The sequence below is a fragment of the Sceloporus occidentalis genome, unplaced genomic scaffold, assembly GCF_023333645.1.
Source record: "Sceloporus occidentalis isolate IW3139 unplaced genomic scaffold, rSceOcc1.0.p SCAF_17, whole genome shotgun sequence".
Lineage (NCBI taxonomy): Eukaryota > Metazoa > Chordata > Lepidosauria > Squamata > Phrynosomatidae > Sceloporus > Sceloporus occidentalis.
In genome coordinates, this window is record NW_028316997.1 from 2,675,446 (window position 1) to 2,699,573 (window position 24,128).

General features: G+C 35.8%; 1 protein-coding gene across 1 annotated transcript in view; it reads left to right on the forward strand.

The window, feature by feature from the left end:
• The window catches only part of LOC149302741 (synaptotagmin-1-like), a 76,928-nt gene extending 76,368 nt beyond the window's left edge, over nucleotides 1-560 (forward strand). Inside the window, exon 8 of the mRNA XM_089481959.1 lies at nucleotides 354-560. Within this exon, the coding sequence (XP_089338085.1) occupies nucleotides 354-560 (207 nt within the window). The remainder of the gene's footprint in view (nucleotides 1-353) is intronic.
• The last annotated feature ends 23,568 nt before the right edge of the window (nucleotides 561-24,128 follow it).

The following is a 24,128-nucleotide window of genomic DNA, read 5'->3' on the forward strand; positions in this document are numbered from 1 at the left end:
ATTTTCAAGGACAGGGAAAGTATATAGGGAGGTGAATTTGTTGAAAAATCTAAATACAAAAACATTTTTAAATGAATCAATAAACCAGTATTTAGCAATAATACTAATAATATCAGAAGTGATCAGACATTTCAGAAAGAACGTATACTAGAAGTATATATATCTGTACATTTTAATTTGAAATTGTGAGAAATGATGTTAACTAAAAGAAAACAGAAAATAGTAAAGTGCCCATTTTATTTTTCTGTAGTTCTATTATTTGCTTGGGTTTTTTTTGTTGTTGTTGTATTATGAGAAGTTTTTTTATTAATGTTACTTACTCCATGTATCTGCTTCTTTCTTTTTTTTTTCAGAAAGTGCAAATTGTTGTAACTGTTTTGGACTATGACAAGATCGGCAAAAATGATGCTATTGGAAAAGTGTTTGTGGGCTACAACAGCACCGGAGCGGAACTCCGGCATTGGTCAGATATGTTGGCCAACCCAAGGCGACCCATTGCACAGTGGCACACTTTAGCACCCGAGGAGGAAGTAGACGTAATGCTTGGGGTCAAGAAATAAAGCAAAACCTATTTGCAGTTGCCCACATAGTGGTCCTTAGCCAGTAAATGTAAATACCTCAGTAGTATGGGTCCTTTCATGTCTTACCATGCATTCCTGATCCAGGTCATTCGTACCTATTCATTTTCTTTGCACAAACTTAAACGTCCTTATGACTTCCCTAAGAAAAGAAAACTTATTGTGCATCAGACAATTGCCCTCTTTATATTCTTTTAAGCAATATGATGTGTAGATAGAGCATGACTCAATTTGTTATGACCACACCCTTGTATATACCAGTATGCCAACATTTATTTCTAGTCTGTGTATTTGTATGTCGTTAACGTTTCTTAATATGTGTATACTTAGGTGATTTTAATAAGATGTTCTATTTTAAATGATGTAAATTGACTAAATATATGAGAATTAAGAATATATTACAGGTTAACTATTGTATCGTCCACATTCCAGAAGAAATTCCAACGTATAAGGCACTAGTAAAGTTGTACTGATATCTTAAAGGACAACTTAAATCTGACCAGGAACATATCAATGAACTGACGGATTTCACATGTTCAGTCGAGAGAGGAAATCAGTTCACATTTGTAGACTTATTTCAGAGGTGACTGATATGGTAAGTAAGTGACTGACCTCAAAAGACACAAACATACGCAGTCGCTAGTCGGCATGTGAAATGCATAGTAATGAAGACTAAAAATGTGGCATTTTTAGATCAGAGGAGGTGAAGGAACATTGAAGGGCAATGACCTTTTACCACAATATACAGATTGTAGTAAGGTTAGGGATGACTGACTACAGGATTACTGTTAATGGCACACAAGGTTAGCTTTTGTAATAACAGCAATCACTCATAAGCCAACTATTTCTGTGAATTTTAGCTTTAGATACAATGTAAATTGTGTGAGGTGTCTGCGTAATTTCACATCGCATATCTTCTACGTGTGTATCTGTTGTATCTCAAAGTATAAAGATATCTTGTTATACGGACAGGTTGTAAGGCATACTGAACATTGTTAACAAGGCATTGTGCAGTTCTTACACACCTACGTTTTCATAGTTAACAAACAGTATTGTGACCCAATATATAAAGAATAAACTGATTTAGCCATAATTCTGAATGCACTTCAAGTAAGCCAAAACAGCTAGTGACCTTTTTTATATAATATTTGTATAATAAGTTTTAATTTGTCCTTTAAAAAAGGTATAAAACAAAGAACAAGTGCTAGCAAACTGGAGCACCCTCTTATGTATATTATATGCTCATTTCAGGAGGAGTTTTTAAATGTTTTCAATGTTATAATGTAGTAAATGGCACTATTATGAAGCTATTAGTCATTCCATAAGAGTCTTCAAAGACTGCTCTGTGTATCACTGTGACTGCCGTGTGTGCTTAGATGAAACTTAGTTCTCTCAGTGAATAGCAATCAATTCTATAGTGATATTGTACTAATACTGCCATCTCTTTCTACTGCACTGCTGAAGGAGAGCATAGCACAAAAAAAGGTTACAATGGACCAATTTGAAACTGGGAGCTATGCCAGAATCTGGTTATGTAGAATAGGTAGATCACACAGCAATTCATTAAGCACTGTGCAATCGTATCCCCAGATTCTCTGTATATCAATCAACATTGTATGGTAACAATATACATATATATATATATATATATATATATATATATATATATATATATATATATATATATGTATATAGCCTTCTAGCATGGGGATTCTTCGACTGACTTTGGACTATGATTCCATGATTCCAATCCCCTTTAGCTGTTCAGGCTTAAAGAGGACTTTAGGAAGTAGTCTAATAACAGCAAAAGTACAAGTGAATTCCCTAGCACTATTGTAACATATGATCACCAGGCCTCAAGTGACACTACCTGAAATTACCATCATCAATGTAACATGTGCACGTGACATGAAATGACACAGATTTCTGAAGTGGTTTATCATGTTAATGAGGGAAAAAACATGAAAATATCCAGGGCATTATATCAGACCCTTAATGTATCATAAGTGTTTGAAATACTTTCAAAGAAGGTTGTTACTAACACCAAGCATTCTACAGATGATATCAATAATGTTCATAAACCACCCTCAAGACTAAAGCCAGTTTACTTTGATTTCAGGAATTTACTGGTAAAATATTGAATATGAAAAAATGTGGTGACATTAATTATACATTATTATTATTACATACCTTGACATAAAGTATGATTGTAAATCACATCAAAGGTCTTAGTAATATCCTTCTTTTTTCAGATCCTGGGTTTTATAGAAAAAGGCACAATAAAGTAGAACAGGTTTTACACTTGTATGCTGCATAATCTGAAATAGTAAGGTGATATTAATTTAAAATAGTTCAAACTGACCAAAACACACCATACTATTTCAGTTTATTTTGTTTCTCATTTTATTTATCTATTTATTTATTTATTCTTTGTTTACATGTCTAAAAGATATGTTCAAAATGCAGGCTCATAATGCTTTAGGTACATGATAAAAGGTTATGTAGTTTTTTCCCCATACTGCCTAATTGTATTATAAAACAGTAATTTATACCACCCATTGAACATATGGTTTTATCCACACAAAAAATGCCACATCTACCTTTTGGACAAAGCTGTGTGAAGTCTTAGAATCTGATGCTGTAGAAATCCTAGTTGCCTTTGTGTACACTTACTGCCTGCTTGAGTGTTTCTATGTGTGAGTTTTTCTCTTGTATCTTGTAGAAATGTTCGGGTGTTTTCTCTTGCCATATTGCTCGTGACCCGCGAGCTAACAAAAGTTTGCTGTGTTTACCTTCATTTTTGATGAAGTGGTTACAATTTAGTTTCACTTTGTGTAGTGAACCCCACAGTAGAGTTTTCTGATTGTTGTTAAAAATCTTAACATATTCAACAAATATTCAATAAAAATATTTTATTTCCTGTTTGTGTCTCTTGCAGTCTATCTTTATTATTTATGAAGTCTGTTATCATGCAAACTGATGGTTCATCTTATAATTGAGCAAATATGGTATATCTTCTGAATTCATATATACGATAAAGAATCTAAATGATATTTAGTTATCTAGTAGCAGGTACTCTGTGGATCCTTGAGCAATGCATGGTAATTTCAAATAGTATTCATAGCCGAAATAAGAGAATGAGCAGATAAGGTATTGTGATGTTAATACAGTATAAATATTTAATAAAACTGTTAACCATAACTACTATTTAATCATTATAAACCTATACTGTATATGGAACTTTAAACTGCTGCAATAGCTACAAACATATCAGGACCAATATAACTAAAATGACAGACCAGAATTTGCAGACCAAGCCTGAAAAGAAGAGCTTTGTTTTTCTTGGAAACAGGTGACAACATTTGTGGTGGTACTGGGTGCATGAGTATGGTTGAAAAGATACAGAAGGGTAGCTATTCATTTATTCCACATATTTATAGAAAATGTTTATAACAAAGGTCACCTTGGTTCTACAATCCATACCTTATCAGGTTACTCCCCACTACTTTTAAATACAGGTTGCATAGAAGATGTTCTTCCTGAATATTTTATCCAGTAGGTAGTTACTTAAAATGCAAAATAAAAAAGCTACACTAAATCCAAAATATTAAACAGAAATAAAAGGAATATCTAATTAAAATTCATAGCTTTTGTCAAGTATGTTATCTCATTACTAATTTGTCCAATGCTTCTTGAAAGTTAGCTGTTGGACAGATTACTTAATTATTGGTGTTAACCTTTTGTTCCAAAAATGAGACTGAAAAGGCAGTAAATAATTTGTTGATGATTTCAACCTAAAATCTGAAGCCTAGTAAATTAAGTATAATGATCAAAGTAAGGTAATTTAATAGAACTGCAATTCCAATTTATATAAATAGCAGAGAATGACACACAAAGCTAATATGTTAGACAAAATCAATATGTGGTTGAAAGCCAGATTCAACTGAAAGCATCTCCCATTGCTTATCATCATGCAAAAGCTCTCAAAAGGCTTTTGTGCAGTTGTGGACAAAAGAGAGCTTGATATTCATGCAAGAAGACCTGCCTTGCAAGGAGACTTGCTCAAGACCTGGGTTCTTAAATGAGAAGTTCCATGAAAAAAATGTATTTTTCTGGTAAATACAGTGCTGCATATAGTAATGTAGTTTTTCACTGCATAAAAGTGTTTTTGGTTCATTTTGTTACAATAAACTTCCTTCATTTGTAGATCTGGATGCTGCAATTTTAGGCAGTAGGATATTTTGGTTTACTTTCCCTGCCCAAACAACACATTGAGCTGATTCTTTCTGGCAATTCTAATTAAACAATTAAATACTTATCTCCAAAAACTTAATTAGTCAGGTTACCAGAGTCATTACCAGAAGGAAGAAGGAATCAAGGTGTTTCCTTAATATATTAGATAACACAGCTGGAATATGTTAAGATGCAGTGAATGCCTTAAAACATATTATGCATAAACTAGAAATGTTTAAAAAAGAAAACAGTACTATATTTTGAGAACTCATTTTTAACCTGATCCTAGTAATAAACATTGTGAGAGTTCCCTTTAAAGTAGAAAACTCATTTTTAATGTAACTCTATGATGATGGAAGAGAGCATGTTATAAACATTCATGTCACCTTAAAAAGGGTCTCCAGATGGATCCAAAGCAATACAAATCCTCATCGTTGCCACCTTGTGGTAGTTGCAAGAAGGAAGGGTTGAGTGTTAAAGGTGAAGGTGGTAAAGAGTTTTACAATGTTTAAACATTTACTACCTGTTTATTGTACTCAGAGTATGATTTTCACCAGAATCACTTCCTCTTGGTTGACATTGTTTAATATTTTTAAACTTTGTAGCTTGATTTTTTTGCTACAAAAGAAAGAACAAATGAATATGGTTATATGTATTGCATGTGTCGGACACAGATTTTCTTATGGATCTGTTTTCATTGTGCATGTGTTTGAAATGACAATTTCATTTTATGACATTTTACTTCTTGAGTAATTTAATTACTTTTAAGCTGCCTGTTAATGTACATGTTACTAACAATACAAACTAAAGAAAATCACAGTGACCGCATTAAGTACACTGGGGTTTTGTATAAAAGCGATTCTGCTTCCGTATCAAACATGATGGTTACAGGTTCTTTTTGAAAAGCTTGCACCATGATCACTTTGTTGTGTTTACTCCAAAGCCATTTAGTAATTTCAGGCTACATCTATTGAATTTACCCTTTACTAGCTTACTTTACATCAATCACAATGTGATGTAAAGTAAGCTAACCTTTGCATCAGAAGAAGACTTGGAAAGATTTTTATGTAACATTGAAGTAACCACCTCAGAAAATTTGGCACACACAAAGGTAACAATTCATAAAAAGCTGACATGATGATGCTCCTCATCAACATATGTCTTAAATCAGAAAAGATTATCTGTGATCAACTATCTTCTGACCAGTATTTACTTTAAACAGCTGAATCTTAAGTAGTTATACGAATAATAAACTACTTTCTTCCTGTGATCAGAGTAATATTCTATCATGTCTGACATCTACATGTCAAATCATCTACATAACATCATACCTGGATCCCCTAAATTCTTAGCCACCATATTCTGCAACATGACCACCTCTGAACTAATACCAAATTGCTCAATATAAATGATTCTCCTTAAAATGTCTCTCTCAATATACCCTCCCTCTTATTGCCATTAGTCTTGTTCCTTAACTAGTTACTTGTCCACCATCTGACCTATTTTTGCTCCAGTAGTCTAAACTAATATTGCCTTGTGAGCATCTCAGGGGAAAATCATGAATATGAAAACATCCAGCAAAATACATTTGTCCAATGCAAACAGATTGCAGAACAAATATCACAAATATAAACAGTCATATCTATATTTATAAAGTCTTAATATTTATTGAGGTACTATGTCTATCCATTGACTGCTTCTGAAAGTAATTGACATGTGTGAAATTCCAATAACCCATGGCACAGTAAAGGCTTGCTGTCATAAATGAGAATTGTCTCAAATATAAGAGAAATAAACGTGTTTTCATTTGTTCCCTAAAACAACTAATGGCCAAAGGGAAATGAGTTGATTCTGACATCTTTCCATTGATTATCATTCTCCGATGTCTGCCAGGAGCAAAATAAGACAGTTTTCATTAATATTTTAATATTTCATACATTGAGGATCAATGGCCCCTGTAATCAACTGATACAAATTCATAATGTTCTGTTGTTATCTATAATTTCTTGTGACTTCGATTTGAAGATGTGGTGGACCCCAGGACTAAGGAAGCTGCACCAATGTTCATTTGTGTTTGGTTCTGCTTGTTCTTGATACCTTTAACTGTTATTTAACATAAAGTAAAATAACAAGTATAATATGGCAAACCTGGCTTCATTACCATAACACATGTTATTATTATTGATTTATATAGTGCCATCATATCGCACAGGACTGTACAATGGTAATATTGGTAGATGCTTGACAAAAAACAGCCAATTCTTAAAAAAACACAATAAGGACCCAAGTCATTTACACAGATTTACAGAGTACAGAATTAATTATAGAATTATTTTTAACCTCCTCCTTTTCTCCCTCTCCCACCTGTTCTCCTTTCCCTTCTCTCTTTGACACCCTAGTACCTCTAACTTATCTCCATTTGCCGAACCATTTTTAGTTTGGTTTGCTTTTGTGTACACAAATAATATTGTTTGTCCTAGTGTCTGTATCATTAATTTGAATTTAATTAATTGTTGTATTTTATGTAATCTCATTTTAACATAACAATTTGGATTTATACAAACAAGAGTTAAGGAGGGCCCTGTTCAAATAAGATTACAGTCTAGAAGGCTTTAGGTTATATTACACACCATGTAAGAGAGCCACTCATTGTGATGGGCCAGCCACACTTATATAGTTAAATAAATAATTAAAAAATAACCAGCTGTTAAGATTTATTAAACTGTGAGTTTTAGGTGAGGTTGATATTAAAAATGTCACAAAACTATGTATTATGAAGAGTCAACGGCATTCGACATGCAACAGCAGGAAGAGAATCGCCCAACAAAATATCAGGTGTTTTAATCCCAATCGATGTAACAGTATTCAGCGGCAAAGCAGGCTAATTTCCAGGTAATTATTTTTTTTTTTTTACAATAAACCGTCTGCCATTTCAAATAAAAATAATTTCATCAGTTTAACTAAGCATTGTCTGATATACATGTTTTTGGAAACTACAGCTGTAGACTCTTTTTAACTTAGTTCAATTATTAGTATATTGTTATGTTAGTGACATTACCTCAATTGTATATTATTGTTATGTTTAACCCTGTTTTTCCTTTCGGGAAAAATAAATTAAATTTTACATAAATCGACTGCCATTTGTGGTAGGTTCAGTGGGTGGCACAGTCACCTCTGCATATCCTTCATCCTCAAAATTAAGGATGCACAAGAGAGCAGTAACTTGTGTTATGTGATAGCATGGGAACCCATTTGTGACAAGATATCTGCCTTACTGCCTGTCATACACCAGTGATGCAGGTAATAGGCTGAAACGTAATGATATTCTCTGGTGGCAGAGATATTCCAGTTCTTCTACCCATACTATAACGTAACCCTCCTACATGAATTCCTGTAGTCTGCATGATAATGCAACAAACTGTCTGAAAAAAACCAAGAAGGTTTATGGGCTGTATAGCTAGAGGCATTAGTATTAAAAAGAGGGTGAAGGTTAGGCCACTTTACCGTTTTTGTATGTTTGCTTGTTTGTTTTTTCATAAGAATGGAAAGTAGGCAAATGAGGTGGTGGATCTTCCATAGAAATAAATAACATATAACCTGGTACTTTTTTAAAAAATTGTTGTCCACCATGCTTTCTAGATGGAAGCTTTTTCCCTAGAAACATCAAAGAAATGGGCTTTTATTCATTGAAAATATAACTTGATGACATTTAAGTCTTTTGTTTTCATTCTTTTGTTTTTGTTTGCTGGAGATCAAAAGTCAGTGTTTTTCTAGGAGAAAATAAGATGATAATTGGGTTGGTCCAATAACCAAATGATGGTCTTAATAAGGTTTTTTTTCTGTATTAAGCCTAAGGCAGAGGCCTACACCCCATTACCTTTCTTAACAGAAAGCTATAGAAAATGTAATTATAATACATATAGCTAATTAGAGCAGATATTTAATGTGCTCTGTGCCTTACAGCAATTTGCCTGTTTTAAATAACATGACAGCTATATTGAGGATGAAGCATGTGCTTTGCATTCTTATATTTATTAATTAGGGTTGTTTATCAAACTGCTCAAGAAAGAGGAAATATCTTGGGGATTACTTTCTACAAATTGCCAATACAAAATGATTACTTAAATTAACCAAAATATATGAATAACCATAAAAAATGTATTTTAAAATGGAGATCGCTAAGATTACATATGCTATTTATATCCAAGTCTTTTTTTGTCTTAGATACTTTGACAATCGGCTTAATTAAGTGGAAACAATGGTAAACAGTTAGATGTCATGTTTTTGACAGATTATATTACAGACATGAACACTGACATGAACACCACTAATACTAATGAACTGCCTCTAATATGTCATTCAGAATATACTTTTGTGGCAGGAGATATATGTAAAGAGGAAGTTGTGCATAACCACTATCATAACCACCGGTAAGTAACAGGTTAAAACAAACCATCAGGTATACAAAGTGGAAGAGTATAGTCAGTGATTTTAAAAGAGGAAGCTCTGCAAGCATTAGAGGTGGGCCACCTCAGAGACGTACACATGGTGGCTGGCTTTATTTTTGTGTGTAAATTCAATGTTATTTTTTCTGTGCTTAGACTAGCTGAATACTTGTTATTGCTTGGCATTGGCCCTGTTTAGTAAGTTCTTCGCATAGGTTTTTGTTTGTTTGATGTTCATTTTTAGTTTGTGCTGTGTTAAAGGGCCAGTGTACCACAAAGACAAGTTCTAACCCATGTCTGGAACCTCTATTGAGGTAATAAATACGCCTTCTGGCCTAAAGAAAACCCATTGTGGTTACTTGTAATACTGCAAAGTACCACAAGGAGGCACCAAACTCACAACTTCCTATATTTTCCAGATAAGTATTTTAATTCCCCTTAAAGGTTTAGTGGTGCATGGTCCCTTAGATTTGTAGAAGCCCTAAGACTACCTGCATTGCAATTCAAGGCACAAATCTTTTTCTAGAATTCTTTATGTAGATCTGCACCAATGGGGCACAGACATGGCAAGGGAAATAGAAAAAGAGCCTATTGGTAAGTCTGAGAGCTAGCAGCTCCAAGAGACAACAAGAATTGTGTACCCAATGCTTAACAGAAGATACAAAACAACAGTAATTTAAATTTTCTTTTAAATTTATATTGTCTAACCGCAGCTGTTGTTTGAACTGCGTTTCTCAGTCCAAGGTTCTGCCACTTACTCTTATCTTGCTTTAGATTTTTACTTCAATCCAACTTTTCCTGTTCCCTGGCTGCCAATATATCATAACACTAACTAATCATTCCTTAGGAAATTCTAATCCAGGAAGCAGGAACTCCCTGACACTGTTAATGTCTTGTACACAAGACATCTTTTAATAGTAATGTTTTTTGTCACACTCTGCACGTATGACCAAAGTAATTTCAAAAGAAACCCACAAAAATGCTCTTATACCTTACTATGTCTTCTCCTGATGACCATGAAATATAATTCTGACGTTTCCCAGAAAGAAAATAAGTCCCTGCGTCTGACCTTTTTGCTGTTGATAAAGAATGATTGATATGTTTTTTTCTAGATTCATTGTTTCAGCTGATAAATACTAAATTTCTAGGTTAAAAAAAAGTAATGTCAACTGAACAGCCATAGAATATTTCCACTGAAACTATATAAGGAGAAATCAAATTTATAGTCACAATGTAGGGGATTTAAACCATCAGCGTTTAGCAGCCTAATACGGTTCTGCTAATGTTCTGTGTAAAAGAAAAAATGAAATGGTTGTTAAAATGTTTGTATTTTCATGATTATTTATATATTTGCATTTACTTCACCAACATTGGTGTGTTTTGCCTGTGGATAACTGATAGTGAAGGAAAATATTTGTATTCAACAGGATTTTGAAATGAGTTATTTTTTATTCTATTGGGAGAAGGATGGGAAAGCCAAATAAATGAAGGTTTTTTTGCAAAATACATTTTTTTAAAAAATCATCCCTTTTGCTGTGCTGTTGTGTATTTGTAAATGTGCATCGTAATACAGATTTATAAAAAAAAATTCTGTAACAGTCCCATAAGAGTAAAGTTCTATTTAAATTAAAATTAGTTTGCTGTAATATCAGATTTGAACGTGTCATAATACTATATGTGGAAAAGCCACATAGCCCAGGGGCAGAGGTGAGACAAGAGTGAGGCTGAGCAGGGGTTGCCTAAGTGGAACCATTGGGACACCAAGACATTTGACTCCAACATGACTCCAACATGAGTATGGTGGGAGTAATATGTTTGCTTGTTCTTAGGAACAATGTTTGCACAGCAATGCATGCATCTGGCAATTAAAAATTGCAGTAGCAATGAAAACATTTTGGTTTGATATCAGGGCTATTTTTTTGTTCCCTGTATTACCTAGAACGCACATACATGCCCACTCAATAGTGTGTCTGATTTTCAGTCCTGAATCAAAGGATTTGATTTTTCTATGGTGCGTTACAGAAATTATCCTTGAAATCCTGCTCATCTCATGCAAGGTGAGATGCCAGCCCTTCCATCATGCTCACAAAAACACACATTAAAACACATTTATTCATGCAGCTTAGGCTTTTTCAAGCATGTTTACACATTCCTAGCAGCAAAACAGAAATACCTTGTTCTGACTTTGAAGTCTTGCTTTAGTAATTGACTAGAACAGAGTTACAGGAACAAAACGAAAGAAATGCTAACAAACATGTCCCAGTTTAACACATTCAAAAGCTATTGTCTAACACTGATGAACCATCAGAGCAGATATATACAACTTCCATGATGACATCTAGAAAATCTGACAAAAAAGAGAAAGAAAAAGCATTATCGTTCTTATTCAGTTCATTTAACCCCAAATCAGCTGTCAAAGCAATGTGGTCCCCACTGACAGCTTTAGTTAGTGAGTTAAACTGAAAACATTTTATACATTCTAGATCATGCAGATTGTGAAGCAAAGAAAGCCAACTAATTGCTTATAATTTATGCTACATGAGAATGAGGCTATTATATGTTCTGATTACAGATTCAAAATGTTCCCTATAGGATTTTTTTTTCTATTGCTTGGTGAAGTAGAAAAAAAATGCAAGTTTCTTCCTTTTGAAGATTTAGATCTGAAAGCAAGCAGCTGTTGAGGCTAATCTTCTTCATTTTCCATGATATTTTTTATAGTTTATTGCATTGACAGCAGTTTCCATAATCGCTAACACAAGCGTGGCCCTTTAAAAGGCTTTCTAGGGTTGTTTCTATGAGACAGTGTTATAGGGCAGGGAAACCTAAAAATTTAGTCTCAGTCTTGTTAATACTAAAACATATTTGTTATTCCAGGTACTGATGCTAACTGAATGTCAATTCATTCCTCTATAGTTATCCAGCGCTAAATCTTTAATTCAACGTGTAGCATTTAGTCCTCTTTACCTGCATCAGTGGCAAGATATAAAAAGGAACTTCATACCTTCCAACCATCTAGTTTTGTGGCACTTTCCACCGAGCTGGTCCACTGTCCCACAGGCAGTGAGGATCATTGGTCAGTTGTAAAGACCCCCAATCTCCCCTGGCTTGTCCATGAGCGGTAAAATCTATGAATGTCTGAGCTGTTGCAACACAGACAACCATTGCACGTCCCATGTGGCGTGGTGGCTCCTCAGGTAATGTGCCACACCACCCTCAAAAAAGTTGAAGTAAACTAGCAATAACAAAGAGGATTAGGTTTACTTAATTCACAGTTGGCCCCAAAACCATCCAACTGGTCTTTCTGGTTTAATCACAGGTTGTTCTCACAGTTAATATCAATTATGTACATAAAAACACTGAAGTTCAAACACCTTATAAGATCTCATCCTCTTTTTTTTAGACATCATAGTTATTATTGTTTAAAGTAACTTTAAGTTTTAGTTTCATCCAAAATAAGCCATTACAACCTACATTGTAAAATATTATGTATCCTTGCCTAATCCTTACCTGTCATGTTATTTGTGTATATGTATATATTTTTCTATTCTATAAAATTAAATCAGTTTCGTTATTGGTAACAATGTTACAACATATTGTTCAGTAAATATTTTTATTATTGCATCCTAAAGTAGGATTAAATGTAATTTATGGATATCCAAATTAGTGCTCCCTCCATTTTTATAAATCATGGTAAACTCTGGGAGGAAGTAGACTGGTCCTGGCATTTTTTTGTCACACCCACCAACAGGCCTTTTCCCTGACCTGCCTACTCATGTAATTTTCCCTTTTTCCATAACTCTTTTTCCTCTACTTATTTACCTTCTAACAACTTTCCCAGTCTTACTCCTTTAAACCCCATGCCCCTTCCAACCCTGAAGCCTCCCACCAACCCTTTTGCATCCATGTCCCACACCTCTACGAGTACCTTGCAATATCCCCTCTATCATTGTCCTTGCCCTGTCATACAGGGCCCCAAGATACTCAGAGATGGCTCCAGCCTGGCTGTCAAACAAAGACAGCACAGGTAGGAACTCTATTATGTAACTAATACAATCAATAGGATTGCTGCTAGGGTAAGTAAAGGTTGGGTTGTATACATGTATCTGTTAATTTATGTTAATGCCGTTCTGTGGATATATGAGTCTATGTTTTACACCAATAAACTGTTCATTCCTGCTGTACTCAATTCAAGGTAGTTGTGTCTACTTATTGGCTACACATAGCAGGGTTCCAAGGTATGCATGCTGACTGGTGCTGGAAGTGATTCCGGGGACAACAGGGGGATACATCTGGGTGATCTCTGGGAGTTACTAAAGCTCTCTTGGTGAACCCGTTACACATGGTCTCCTCTAATCTCTCTGTGCACCTGCAGAAACTGCAAATAAGACCTACCCGCCCCATCTAGTCTGCCTGTTTAATCTACTGTAAAGGCTTAATCATTAATCAGTCCTCAGTATTGGCTTAAATTCTTGAGCCATCTGCCTATCCCATGTATGTTTAAATTCCTTCACTTTTTTATAGCCTCTAATACTTCTTCTGGGAGGCTGATCCACTTATCCATCACCTTCCCAGTTCACAAAGAAGAATTTTGGAACGGTCCGGTGAGGCAGGAACAAACCAAGTTACATGACCCTGCAGTAAAATCAAGCAGCTAGAAAGACAGCTGGAGTAAAGAGGTGAGAGTGAGTTAGTGAGAGGTTGAGAGGGTAAGCGAGGGAGTGGGTATGTATGTATGTGAGCTTGTATGTAAAAGTGTGTGCGTAAGAGGGTAAGAGAGAGCGTGGTAGCGAGAGGATGAGAGAGTAAGGAAGGGAGTGAGTATATATGTATGTTAGAGTGAGAGTGTATAAGTGTGCATGTGTTAGCATGAATGTGCCTGTGTTTTGTGGGTTAGCATGAATATGTAGGTCTAGTTGCTCTAGGCTGGAATTTGCCAGTGGTAGTGCTTCAACAAGGCTACTTGGTGCAGAAGTGGGATCTTCAAGCTGGTACCACTGAGATGTCAGCAAGGTGTCTGTACCCAGACAGTGGTGTTCATCACTACAATTTGTGGTGTCCATTGCACTGCCTGTGCTGGCAGGATCCGTGTCTCTTTCTAACTGTACCAAAATGAAGAGAGTGTGAGGTGCAGCGGCTATTGATGTTGAACACCAGAATATGAACAGACCTAACATTTCCACCACAGGGCCACAAATGATTATCGCAAATAGTAAGGAGAGAGGGAAGGAAAGAAAGGGAAGGGAGAGAAGGAAAGGGAAGAGAGAGAGACAAAGAAAAGAAAGTGAGAGATACAAACAAGAAAAAGAAAATATGAGTAATGAGTATGTGTGTTTTGTATTTTAAAATTGTGTGTGAAGGAAAGTTTGTATGTTACGGCAAGTGTGTCTGTAAGGGAAAATGTATGTTGGGATATTTGTGTATAAGTGCAAGTGTGAATATATGTGTATGGCCAGGCTTGCATAAGGGCAAGTGTATATGTGTGTGTGTCTTGATAGTGTCCATCACAGAGTCTAGTATCTTTAATAAAATCCACCATGAATAATGTGCGTGCCTATCCCTGGTACCCGTGATATCTGCAGGTAATTGTTATTGTACCTTTTTGTTACCAGACATGTCCAAGGTATTAGTTATGAAAACACTGACTTATTTTGTACAAAATTGACATCTTGTGTTTCTTTTCTGCATAACATGAACATAAGTGAGCCACATATTCACACTATTTTGAGATACAAGCCATTTGTTCGTTTTGTACTGGATGCCAGGAACAACCCAAAAGTCAATTATCACGTTAATGGGAACAATTTTTATACACAGTCTGCAAATGTGGTTGTTCATTGAAGCGGCTTAATCTCTTCAAGTGGACATTGGCTCGGCCAGTGATGGGAACATGTTAAATGTGTAGTGTTGCAATCATCTTACACAGTAGACATTATTTTGGATGTCATTATTTGGCAATTTGAAATGAAATGAAAAGATATTCAGTGAGAATATTAATTATGGTATTAAGGAATAGAATATCCCACAGTGATCATTCTGCAAAACAAAATGTGAAATCATCTAAAGAAACTGCCAAAACAGTAGATTATTTTCAAGATTTTATTTCCAGACATAGAATAAATGGGGTGCTACCTACAATAAGGATCAGTAAAACATGTGAAGAATAAGTATTTTCCTTACTTTTCCATTTCACTTGTTGGAAAAGATATCTATATTATTGCACGGGATGCACCCGACTTTGAAGACTGCTTGTACATGTACATGAGTGTGCATACTAGACAGATAGTTATAGTATACTAAAAGAAATGACTGTATACAGCACTGTGTGTTATCCTCAAGTCAAAACAATTCCATGGTTTCAACTTTACGATAGCAAAACAATAAAAAAATCTATCTACAAAGAAAATTCAGAGATTTAGTTAAGTTTGACCAAGCAAGGAGTTCACCAATACCAAAAGGAAGACAGGTTGACATAGAGGTAAAGAGGTAGGGTAATTTCACTATGAAATGTGTGTCCAGTATTTCAGGGGTATCAACAAAATAAACAGCCAGACATGTAGATTATACCACGATGACCGGTGATAAACACATGATCATTTGCAATTATGGTGAAATTCACTTTATGAAATGGCTTGGACAGCATGCATTCATCTATATACATCTATATACAAAGTTTGTGTGCCAGGTAACTATTTTGTCTATACACTGACCTGTTCAGGTATTGTTGCTGACGGCTACGGGTATTATATTTATGCCCTTGCCAATGTGTATGTGTCATAATTTGAAATGGCGCTGCTCGGGTGTCAAAATTGTGTTATTAGCAGAATGCTGATTATCAATTAATAAAGGTCAAGAAATATAGCATGTTATAGCTGTGAAGAAAAATACAAAATAGCCATTCTACTCAATGATGAAACAGATGCATCTTTTCCTCTTAGATATGTATAAAGAAGCCACGTAATTTGTAATAGCAAAGAAAGTATGCAGCTGTCTTATTGAATGAGAAGACTTAAACAGAAGAGGACTTTCCATATGACATCCCAGAATATTTAATGTGAAAATAGCTTAATATAGCTTAATGTTCATGTTTGAATAGATCGACATCTAAAAACCTGGGTTGTGTAAAATTATAATTCAATTGCTTGAGGTTTGGGCACATTTTGATGCATTAACCCCTTTTTTAGGGATCTTTTCCCTTTCCCTTTTTTAGGGAAAAGAAAGCTCTTTTTAGGGATCTTATGAATACATCGCAATGAATAAAACCAAGCTAACGTGGTATACAAATCCATGAACACAAAACAGATTACAATTAAGATTCACAATCAGGAATGCAGCCACATACCTTGTTTTAATTAAAAAGACACTAACTTAATCTGACTGGAAAAAGCACATGCCTCCCACAGATAAAACTATGCAGCAGCACACGAAAGGTTAGCATTTAAACTTTACTTAGGGAAATGAAGATTATGATTTTTCATAATTTCAATCTGAACTGGAAAACAGAATTCAACAACACCATTGTGAGCGATTTCTGGGACTGAATACAACCTGAATGAGCTATATGGTGTTCTTCCTTTACAAAACTCCCGAAATATAATACATTCATAATTGAACATATATATATATATATATCAATAAAGCTTGATTCTTTACTTTATATATATATATATATATATATATATATATATATATATATATATATATAAAGTTAAGAATCAAGCTTTCTTGTGTAAAATAGATAAAATAGATGGACTGATTTGTGCTCATGTATCTAGTTTTACATCCATGGTGACCCCAACCATGTTCTAAGTCTTCCTGAATTACAGCTTGCAGTTGCACAGCCTTCTGACAAATATTTGATCCATCCTCCGGGGAGTCTGACTGTAGGATAGAAGTCTTATTTTCTGCTCTGTATAATTAGAAAAACAGACAGGATAATATATCTCCTCAGTCTAAAGGTCTGTCACTCAAGATATGAGTAGATAAGATTATTAGTCTGTGAAATTCATTACAAGTTATGAATAGATGTGCTGTTTAAGTGCTTTTAAAAGTTTTTTGAATGAGAGGGCATACATGAATCCTGATTCTGAATGAAATTGTTGTTAATCCAAGGATTAAATAAACTGTCCTTGGAGTCATTAATGAATTTGAACCACCAGGAAAATATGGATTTGGGTTGCCTTCGTCAGGAAAAAAAATAATTAATAATATCTCTAAAAGACTGACGTTATTGGACGTGTTTGCTTTTCAGCCAACCCATATAAAGATGAATAACAGATAAAGGCTATAGGTTTGGTTGTGACAATATCAACACCTCCTTCAATCAAATCCTTATTGAATATTCTTCACTTAATCAGCTTCTAAATGTTAGAGTTATTCGAGACATGAGAGGGGGCCTACAAGTTAACGTATATTTAACTTGGTATAATTCAAAAGAGTATGTTGTGAAAGGGCAAGGCCTTTTTTGAAAAGGAAAATATATGTGTGAAAAGTTTTTACTTTACATACAACTACTTTGTCTCCTACACGGTGTAAAAGCAGAAGAAACAAATTTGAATTTCAACCCATAATAACATTCATTTGTAATAATAAAATAATGATCTAATAGGTTAGCAAGATAGTATTTGATGATTTATAATTATAACTACAATTAAATATGAGAATTGTTTATAAGGTATTATGGTAATATAAATGGATAGAAGTTACGTTACTGCCAAATCAAAATCACATTTTACAAAAAGAAAGTCTATCACACAACAAGAAACAGGGTGCAGGTATCCCACCACAAAATTTCAAAGATCAGATATAGTAAGATGCTTAAATTAAGGTGAAGTGTAATACACATCATTGTCCATTAGGTGGCAGAAGTAGACTATAAATAAAGGGATGCTTTAGGTAAGTGTAGTTTAATAGACTTAACATACCATGGTGATATTCATGTTTAAAGATTGCAAATTGATTGCTCATGGTATATAAAGCACACTAGCACACATATGCATTTAAAACTCACAGTAGTCACAAAGGCTACAAAAGAAAGTAGAGCAAAAACATGTGAAAAAAGGTCTTCTAGAATACCTCTGGGCAAAACTCCACAGTAACATGATTATTTATTATCCACGTTAATGAGCCCAGTATCCAGGATCTGTTCCATTACTCAGCCAGTTGTGTATTTGGCCAAACTTTTTACCCCATCCGCAGAAAGAAACTATAGAGGACTGTACTGACTCGGCGCAGCCCTCCATAGTGTTAATGAGCCAGTTGGGGAGATTAGGGATCTATCTTTTAACTGGCCCATTGACTAGTGGTGTTACAGGGACACTGTGATTGGGCGATCCCTGTCATGCGGCAGAGGGGAAGCTGCCTCTACAGTATAGACCTGGCATCCAAGGCGTGAGCCTAGTTGGCCTTGCCAAGAATACACCACTGCTAGCAACACCATTTTGAGTTATAGTAAAGCTAAACAATGTAATGTAAACCTTCAATTAGCACCTAGATCTGAATGTTAAACTGTTTTTGCAGAGAACCATTTTCATTAGATGTTATTAGATGCAGCTGAAATAACCTGTAATGGATCTCTGGTCTGTCTCCCTTTGTCCCTAGTTCCATTTGCCAATAAAGTGATTATTTTATATAATATTGAACTGCATCTACTTTATCTGTAAGTGGAATTCTCATTTGTGGTTATCAGTAATGTTTCATAGCTCAAGCTACAATTTGTGTATTATGAAGGATTCAAAGCCTTTTTTTAGAGTTGTTTGCCATGTACAAAATAACAAATATCAAAATGCATCTGATCCATTTTATCAGTAAACGGTGCACAGAGGGATTATAGGAAGGAATATTGGCAGCAGTAGAGCTGCCGTGTGTGACTTGGATTATGATAACAAAACACATTCAGGAGTAAAAATGTCCGATTAATAAAGAAAAATGTCATGTTCCATTACTGTTTTTTCTTACATAGTTTTACACTTCCCCTAATATTTGCAGTAGTGTTAAGAAATGTATATAACAATAACAGTTTATGGTTTCAATTTGGAGCTCTCTGTAAACAGATAGTAAGGTTAAGGGGCTACAGCTGTACCAGCATACGACTACATTGCAATAGTTGGTATAATACTGACATACACAGTAATATATTCCTTACTAAGAACAGTGAAGGCCTTTCTCCAACCAAATAGCACGCTACACAAGAAGCTCCTTTGTTGTCACAAAGACGCACGTCATGTCTTGGTTTATTCATTATTCACATAAAGATGTAGGCTTATACCGCACAGTTATATCATCCATGCATTGTTTACTCTTCTCCTTTTCTGGACTTCTGCTTCGTCCTCTCCTCCAGAGGTGGCACAGAAAAGTTACTACATAAGTCAGCATAGCCCTCTTGAGTATAATTGGGCCAGGACCAGGAAAAGTCTCTAATTTTCTCAAATTGCTTATTGAGAGTTGTGGTACACGAGGGAGGCCATTTGTCCAATAGGATGATTGGCCCAATGGAGTCCCCACCAGGTGGGCTGTTCTAGGCCTTGTTATCCTAGGACAAAATAGGCCACTGCTAATTGCAAGCTAATCTAATAACAAATGAAGTATGAGTTGAGTACTACTGTAAGCATTAACCCCTTAAGGACTATGGGTGGTCCCTAAACCCATTGAAAACAATGCATTTTGAGCCCGTACATGTACGGGCTTTGTCATTAAGGGGTTAAAGAAAGTGCAGATGTGTGTACTGCCCCTCTCTGGACAAAATTAGAACTACAAATATTGGGGCATAAATGCAGCCCCCCGACTGAAAATATGGTCATCTGCTGTATTCACGTGGCTGCGTGTTACACTGTTACATTGTCGCAGCATATGCCTGCACACTAAGGGGCTGGATGAGCAGCTCTAAAGGTAAGTGACTGGCGGGAACTGGTACAAGCCAGTCTGGGCTTGATAGAGATAAAGATCAAAATATCCACAGATCCAAAAGATTGTCAGAAAAAGAGATCATGTTACCTTGCTAAAATATCATAATAACAGGATGCTACTGGAATGGCAGTAACTATTTTTTTTTGCAAAATATTATCATTGAAACCATCTTTGTACTCATTTGACACCCTTTTACTTTTAAAACACCTTTTTACTGTTCAATATGGCCCTGCATCCCAAGTAACCAAACTGCCAAATATCACATGGTAAAATCCGGAGAATAATATGTACCTATAGATAATAGTCATATTTAATATGGAACAAAGGCTGCAGTAAGACTTTATGTAGCAGTTACGCTCTTTTGTAATTGACACCTGAACTTAAATAAGTGATATTTTAGGGTAATTCTTACTGGTTCATTTAACATTTTTGCTATTTCAAACTCCATTACTGACTAAACTGAATGTTGATTTATTGTACCCAACCTAAGAATGGTGTTAGCCTTCTTCCAGCCTGCTTACTGCTTATATACATTTTTGTTCCTCATTCTGAAAATTGTTTGGTGATCTTTGACTCCAATTCGAATCAGTTTGATAGATTTTAAAGTCGGTCTGTCATATCTAACTTCAGCTACTGGATAATGACAAATGCTTTACTTTTAAGATCAAACAGACTTTCTGGAGCTTCACATCAAAAAAAGGTTTTCTTAGAATAGTCCTCATATTATTAATATGTATTATTTTATATTGTGCCATCATATTACGCAGGGCTGTACAATGGGGAAATATAGCAAGCAGTATATAACACGACAATTTAATTTACGGAAACAGGAGCTTAAAATGAGCTTCCATACTGTATATTCCCGTTCAACAACAGCTGCATAACTGAAAAAAGCCATTGTTTTAATAGTGATATATTATGTGTATACAAATTAAGATATGAATTTACGTAGCTTTCAATAATCATCCATGACCAATGACAAAACTAAAATGTATGCATCCTTATAAAGTCAATTAATCACGAAGCAACATATTCCTGTAATTTACACTTAAGGAACATTTGATTATTTAATTTACGATGGGGTTTATTTATTTAATTTTGATGTTTGGGTAAAGATTGGTTACCAACAGGCCCGGACTGACAACCTGGAATACCAGGCAAATGTCCAATGGGGCGCTGCCTGACAGTGCCCATACACACCCAATCTACCCTTTCTAGTGGCAGATCGTCTGCAGCAACGTGTGGCTGCCGGGAGGATATGCCCAGTTGCATGCTACATGAGCCTATCCAATTGCATTTACATAATCAGATAGCCACCGGCCTTAAAGTGCCAGGGCCGCCTCGTCATTGCTAGTCCAGCCCCGGTTACCGCTGTATATAGTATTATTGTGTAGCATTATTATTCTCAAACTTTCATTTCTTTCCTATATATGTTTCTTTTATAGACTCCCTAAATGATTCTAGCTGAATAAAACATTTAAAAAAAGAGGGGGTGATACTGATTTTTTTAAAAAAATCAGAATTAGAACTTTTTGATCACCTCAAGGTGTTACAGTAAAACTGAGGTGCAAATCTTATTGTACATCACTGTGGAGTATGATTGCGCTATAAATCAATAAATAATAATAATAATTCTTTATAATAATAAAGAAGAATTTAATAAAATTAAATTTTAATTGAACAGTGTCATGGAATGAAAGTAAAATAATTTTCTTGCTTGTATACTGAAAGTGTAGAGGTTTCTTGCATAGGATCTGATAAATTAACAGGAAGCTCTTTTGAAAAATATGTTGGGTACTGTGTGCCTCTTGCCTTGTCTGTGCAGGCATGCAACGTGTCTAAGTATACAGTTCATTGGGCGTTGACCCTACAAAGGGAAATTACCGTATTTGCTCGATTATAAGACGAGGTTTTTTTCAGAGCAAATGCTCTGAAAAATACCCCTCGTCTTCTAATCGGGGTCGTCTTCTAATCAGACCTCAAATAGAGGTCTGATTATGAGACTAAGATCCAGATCCCCCGCACCGCTGCAGGGGACCTGGATCCTCCTGTCTCCCCCCCCCACACTTACTTACCGGTGCTTCCTGCTGTATTGCCGGGGCAGCGGGTTGACGTCTACGCGATCCGCGTAGACAACGTCCGCTGCAGCCGGAAGGAGGTGTGGCTAGCAGCGGGGGTTGTCTGCGTCCGTCGCGGATACCTTCCCCGACTGTCAGAAATCAGAGTTCCCCGCACAGGTGCCGGAACTCTGATCTCTGACAGCCGGGAAAGGTATCCGCGACGGACGCAGACAACCCCCCGCTGCCAACTCCACCTCCTTCCGGCTGCAGCGGAAGGAGACGTCAACCCGCTGCCCCGGCAATACAGCAGGAATTTGGAAGCACCGGTAAGTGTGTGTGCGTGTGTGTGTTAAATGGGGGACATAGGGCATTTCTGGAATGCCTTATACCCCTATATGCCACTCTGGCACTTAGGGGGTTAAAAGGCATATTATGGGGCAGAGTGGCATATAGGGAGTTATAAGGCATTTCAGGAAGCAGAGTGGCGTTAAGGGGGCATTTAATAGAGCACTCTGCCTCCTGAAATGCCTTATAGAGTGCTCTATACAATGCCTTTTAACTCCCTTAATGCCACTGCCTCCTGGAATGCCTTATACCTCCCTATATGCCACTCTGCCCCATAATATGCATTTTAACCCCCTAAATGCCAGAATGGGATATAGGGGTATAAGGCATTTCTGGAGGCAGAGTGGCACATAGGGGGTCAAAAGGCATACCATGGGGCACAGTGGCATATAGAGGGTTAAAAGGCATATCATGGGCCACAGTGCCATATTGGTGTGGCAAGCCTGGGGGCAGATGTGCGTAACTGGGGGACAGGTTGGAAAATACAAGGAAATAAAAACAAAAAAAATATTTTTCTCAATCATAGCTTTTATTTAAAAAAATAGTTTACATGAATTAACATTTACTGGTAAAACTTTTTTCCTTTAGGGTCGTCTTATATTCAGGCTTTTTCTTTTTTTCCTAAGTTAATATTCAGATTTTGGGGGGTCGTCTTATAATCAGGGTCGTCTTATAATCGAGCAAATGCGGTAAGAAGAAAGATAATCTATCAATAGGCAAGACAGGCTGAACACTTAAATTTCAGCAGACCGGCCAAATTTTACTCACATCTGATTTATATAATGATTATTAGGATTTAAAGTAAATATGTCAAAATATACATTTTTGTAGCAGCTCCTCTTTTGTTCATATGGCCTTCTGATTTCAGGAAGTTCCATTCCTAATTGGTATTCCACAATCTAGAACATTCCCCAACTCTTACAAATGCTATTGTAGTGGATTTTTCTCCTTGATTATTCCCCAAAAAGTGTGTTTTGCTTTAGCAAACTGTAGAAAGAATTTTGTTTGTTTGCTTGTTTTCACTATAAAGCAACCAAAATAAAGCTTCAAACACAACAAATAAATTACAAGATGCAATGAATGTGAATACACAGAAATATACAGTCAATAAAGAAATGTGTATTGATGCTAAGCTAAAGCCCTGGCTGCCAGCCCCTTTGTCTTCTTCAAATGGCTGCGTTAGTGGTAGCCCAGAATATCCATGTGCATTCATTGTGCAATGAATACTCCACGTGTGCATGTATGTCACTGGCTGTCCCTGGATTCTAGGTTTCTAGATAGCTAATGGACCTTAGTCCCAGATGTTTTTAGAACCTAGCAACGTACTTCGTTAACAGAATAAAATAAGCAATGTATGTGTTAAAACGTTACGTATGGGTATAGCATGGGGAAAGGTGGCTCAGCTTTGTAGTCCCAGGATATAAATGATTATTTCTTCCGATTTTTTAAGATGGAAACTTCAGGATCTGGTGAGGGATTGAATGTGAAGGATGAAGGTGAAAGGCATGGGGTCTAGTTAGTAGGAGAGATAGTCATGTTGTTAATAAAGACTGAGATTTCAGGTA